The following is a 4,917-nucleotide window of genomic DNA, read 5'->3' on the forward strand; positions in this document are numbered from 1 at the left end:
AGAGAGAGAGAGAGAGAGAGAGAGAGACGTTCATTGATCCCCCCATGTCCAGAAGTGAGGTGATAAGCACATCATAATGATCCTTCTAGAGGAAGAGAAATATGCCGGTATCAAATAGACACCACTATCCAACAATGAAAATTCCATGTCAAGATTGTGCAGCCCTACATACTCCCTAAAAATGTTAGCAAAGTCCAACTTAAAACTGACAACAGCCTTGACTTGTTCACCTCCGATGATGATACATATCACTCATCAAAAATCTTTTCACCGGCTTTCATGTGAGCTGAGCCTTAAATCATGTCCAAGCTCAAAGACGAATAACATTTGAATCATGTGCTTCCACCTTTAAGATGGAAAATTGAGAAGTGGCAACCCATGGTATCAGGGGAAGAATACAAATCGGACTCCATATAAACTTACAATTAGACTTTCCATGATTATTGTGAAGAAACAGTACAAGATGGCCAGCAGTGAAGAGATGCAAACTACAATACATGGCTCTCCTTCAGTGGTGCCTGATTAACCCTCAAAAAATATATTAACAAATCTCCTGGAGTCCCTCATCTCATGAATGGAATCAGCAAATATTCTGCATAGAACAGCTGCAGCAAGTACCAAAAATTGTTAAAGAGGTGGAAGTCAAGGCCAAATTAAGTCATGCATATATAAATATATATATATATATATATATATATAGATATAGATATGCTCAAATAGCAGTCTCACCTTCCAGACAAACATGTAGAATCCTGTAAAGGCTGCTTTGCTCTTTAAGTCAATCAGGCTGGCATGATACCATAGAATACCTGCCAAAATAGAATGGCCAAGCACCTGAAAAGAACAGCTTATTGCGTATCAGTTCACCACAAGTGAAATGTACAACCGCATAATACGACTTGAGTGACTTACCATGGCAACACGTGCCCATATGAATCCAGAGGAAGCACCAACCACCGTTGCAACACCATAGGCAGCTAGAAGCAACTGGATACATAGCCAGAAGACCTATAGTAGAACAAAACTCCTCTCAAAACGATCATCCAATGAGCTATCACATCCATGTCACAAGTAATCTAGCATGTCCATGCGTTCTAGGGGATAGCTAGTCTTGTAATGACTTAAGAACTTAGCGCAACTCACCCGTTCCTGCCCTAGACGTACTGTGTAGGACTGGATACCGAAAAATCGATCACCTTCCAAATCAGGGATATCCTAGCAGAATATAGACACAGATTAGCAAGGGGGTGTCTTGAGTCAACACAGATTATTAGCAAGGGAGTGTTCGACTCGGACTCCCTCACAGAGTAGCTTCATCATATGACAAAATTGTAAGTAATACCTTGAACAGTGCAATGACCACCGAAAAGAAGCACATGAAACCCGTTGCAAATAGGAGCGGTTTTGACATGACAACAGCTCTTCCAAAGACAAACGACTGAAAAAAGAACAAAAGAATGAGGGGACAAAATTGCACTGACATATCAATCAATCACATAGAGATCAAAATGCAAGTCTTTCATCTCCAGCAAGAAACGTTCCTGTGCTAGGACAAGGGTTCTGGGAAAGGCCTGGGCAAAGGGCAACGCGCTCACATGACATTGGTAAGGGGGCCATTTATCATAAGGCTATATATAAGGGGTTGGTTGGGAGGTGGTTCGGATGCCAATACCCCACTCCTCACAATTCAACTATTCCTCAATATTTCTTCGAAAAGGTGGAATGCAGGCACATAAAACCAATAACTCAGTATCAACACAAAATCTCAAACACATGCACAGGGTCAATTGCACGCCACTGGGCTTTTGGGGCTATTGCACCTAACCTTGTGAGAATAGGAAGAAGGTTAGCAAGCACTCATAGAAAACCCATCCATTTCCACTTCCTTGAGACAAAAAATAGTCATTGCTGTTTCCAACAGAGAAGTTGAACCTGCATGTGCATGTAGAAGGCAAGCTGCACTATGATCGCCCTTACAGCAAGAATGCAGGTAGCAGCAGCAAATGCAGAGCGTTTCCACCGCAACAAAGGCAGCTGCACAAAGACAGGCGTTAGGCACTCCAAACAGCTCGATAGAGTTAGCAGGTCCAAGTAGAAGAAATACCTCTATAGAGTAGGCTGTTCCGAGAACAAAACTAACTAAGAGTGCCCACAATAAAGGTCTTGACCCTATGTACAAGCCCATGCCAAGGCTCTGTCCAAAGTAAACAAGACAATAGTCTTACAAATGCTGCAAGAAAAAAAGGTAGCAAGTAAACATAGCAATCTGGCGATGCTATTGTGACATACCAGAATGGCAAAGGTGGTTACTATGGCTATCCCTGTATTTAAAGAAAATTCACCAGATGCTAAGGGCAGATATGGCTTGTTGACCTGCAGGAAATCTGCATTAGGTGTAACTTTTAATGTGTAACCAGATTATTGTTGAAGTTCCATTTGCAGCATGAAGTTGGCACTAAAGACAAACCTTGTCAATATCGATATCAAAAATCTGATTTAAACCTACAATGTACACATTCATGAACAAGGCTGGTATCAGTGCCTGGAGCAGGAGCAAAAAAGAAAGCTTGGTCAGATGCCAACCAATATTGCACACCCTGCGATTTTGACATTAATCAGCACCCACTTCAACTCGACTACCCAAACCATTTGACTAGACAAAATTCTAGGCCATGGCAACTCTAAGGGTGAGGGTAGGATGGATTAGAGAGAATAGCATTCATGGTGTGTGTATGTGTGTTTAATCAAAGAGAGAAAGAGAGACACTCTGTGAATTCACACTAATGAAACTCTTGATTATGCATTCTACTAATCATTGAAAATGAAATTACGAGAGCTTCTTCTATAGGAATGGACACATGGTTCTCACCTCTTAACACTTCCATGCTTCCATAATGGCTAAAACACACACTGATAACTGCAAAGCAGCCATGCTACATAGCTCACGAACTCTAATTCCTTCAAGTCCGCTGAAAACTGCCCACTTCTATGCATGACAACACATACCCTAACCAAACAGTCAAGAAAGCCTTACCTGCGCTAAACCAGCTGCAAATCGGACAGAAAAGTCCTGGAAACTTTGGACAGCGAGAAGCGAGATGGAAATGATACCTATAGCCTGCAATAGAAAGCTAGATGCAATCAATGATAAAATATGTCTACATTAGCGGTACACAAGGCAAGGACATCACTTAAAATACTCGAACAAGTGCTAGACAAAAAACCCCCCAGACACAGGAGTAACAGGGTCAAAAGCACTCAAATTGCTGCAATATAGGCACCCAAAAGCTGTAGTACTCCTAAAGCACAACACTAGTGCAGTCGCATCAACAACCAAGCTGTAACAAAGATGCCCAGCCATTTGCAACCACCAAAAATTATTTGCAGAGCTGATTTGGGCTTACCGTGCCAACAATGGTATGTGGCCTTGTGAACCGATGAAACGCATCAAACCATCCAAGTACATCCGTAGATGTATCACTGACTGCTGCTGGAACAGCCTCGCTGAATGAATCATGGCTGTTGTCAAGTGGTCGTGCGGTAGCCCTGAAAGGAAGAAATCCACCCACATGGCACTTCCCCTGACTTTGCGAGTTTTCGACAAATAAGTCCTTGCAGACTTCTCTATACCTAGAACCTACACAATGGCATTAAGAAAATAGCTGATGCCCGCAGTACATTAGGGTATGATCCATAGTTTATGTTGAATGCCTTGCATGTGATTCCGTCAATCTCAAGGACAACATATATCACATGGAAAAACACAGGCATGTGAACACCAGCATGTTAGCAATGTCAGGAATGAGAGCATGGAGTTGTTTGGCACTGAATCGTAGGCTCCATAGCTTCCTGTAGATATCATTCTGGCCGGAGAAACAGCACCAATGACCAAGCTCCTTCCAAAGAAAAATGTGGTACCATGCAACAACAGATGGATGAATATGAAAGATGGTACTTAAGAGTATCTTATAATGGCTGGCAAAACGAGGAAGTGCAACATGAGTAAACACAGATACAGGTTAAGGAAATGAGGGGTACGCATACCTGGAAACTGTGCAGAGAGTCGAATGAGACGACATGGCACGAAGAGAGGCGGGCAGGTGGAAATCTGTCTCCTGGATGCCAACAGGCGGGCAGGTTGAAGTGTCTCCATATAGACGAAGAGAATTCCAAGGATCTCCGAGTACAGGCACGAAGAAGCTGGACAGGATTCAAACGGGACGAGTATGCATGTCAGAAGGGCGGTGGCACTGGGCAGAGCAGAAAAGTGAGCACTCTCTCCGACTCTCTCTCTCTCTCTCTCTCTCTCTCTCTCTCGTACGTGGGCGCCCAGAAGCTCTGGACGTCTGGTGAAGCAGTTGGTAAACGAGATGGGCTCTCGCGAGAGCGAACTCTCTCTCTCTCTCTCTCTCTCTCTCTCTCTCTCTGTTCAGAGGCACAATCCACTCTACTCGGCGTAAACCTTCGCATACATGGAGACCATGGAGTAGCCTGCAGGCCGCGCCTGCCCTCTGTTGAGTATGCTGGTATTGAATGAGGGGTGAAGTGAGTGTTTTACTGCTAGTAGTGGAGCCTTCTTTAAAAGACATGCCACACTGCCACGTCGAGTCAGCAAAAAAGAATCCACATCAGCATTTGAGCTGTTGCGGATTCACATTGCGCGTGTACGTCCGGGCCCGCAAGGTCTTCTCGCGATCGAGAAATTTGACCTGTTTTTAATGCCCTCCATTGGCCACATTCAATATTTTGTCATGCTTATTGCCACCCCTTTGACTCCCCTCTCGCTAGCCCTAATTTGGTCAGAAGCCTTCCTTTAGGAAGTGGGCACCGTTTTGCAACGACGTAGTTTTAACTATTGCCCATCACGTCCTTATTAGAGGCTGTTCACATCATTCGGAGTGCATCGCGAACTTGTTC

General features: G+C 43.8%; 1 protein-coding gene across 1 annotated transcript; it reads right to left on the reverse strand.

The window, feature by feature from the left end:
- Positions 1–298: 298 nt before the first annotated feature.
- LOC147419465 (putative homogentisate phytyltransferase 1, chloroplastic) lies at positions 299–4,286 on the reverse strand. Its single transcript, XM_086505462.1, has 12 exons — positions 4,045–4,286; positions 3,405–3,637; positions 3,035–3,118; positions 2,468–2,542; positions 2,290–2,373; positions 2,105–2,194; positions 1,933–2,034; positions 1,343–1,438; positions 1,144–1,215; positions 913–1,008; positions 730–834; positions 299–605 (listed from the first exon to the last, which is right to left on the reverse strand). The coding sequence occupies exons 1-12, from the start codon at positions 4,151–4,153 to the stop codon at positions 564–566; spliced, it is 1,188 nt and encodes a 395-aa protein (XP_086361588.1). The 5' UTR covers positions 4,154–4,286; the 3' UTR covers positions 299–563.
- Between the last annotated feature and the right edge of the window lie 631 nt (positions 4,287–4,917).

Source organism: Adiantum capillus-veneris, chromosome 29 (genome assembly GCF_014529385.1).
Source record: "Adiantum capillus-veneris isolate H3 chromosome 29, ASM1452938v2, whole genome shotgun sequence".
Taxonomy (NCBI): Eukaryota; Viridiplantae; Streptophyta; class Polypodiopsida; order Polypodiales; family Pteridaceae; genus Adiantum; species Adiantum capillus-veneris.

Coding starts and splice junctions, on each gene's coding strand:
- LOC147419465 (XM_086505462.1), bottom strand. CDS start 4,153: ATGGAGACACTTCAACCTGCCCGCCTGTTGGCATCCAGGAGACAGATT. Junction 2,543..3,034: donor TTGCAGCTGGTTTAGCGCAG/GTAAGGCTTTCT, acceptor CTCCTGCTCCAG/GCACTGATACCAGCCTTGTT. Junction 2,035..2,104: donor GAACAGCCTACTCTATAGAG/GTATTTCTTCTA, acceptor GTCTTTGTGCAG/CTGCCTTTGTTGCGGTGGAA.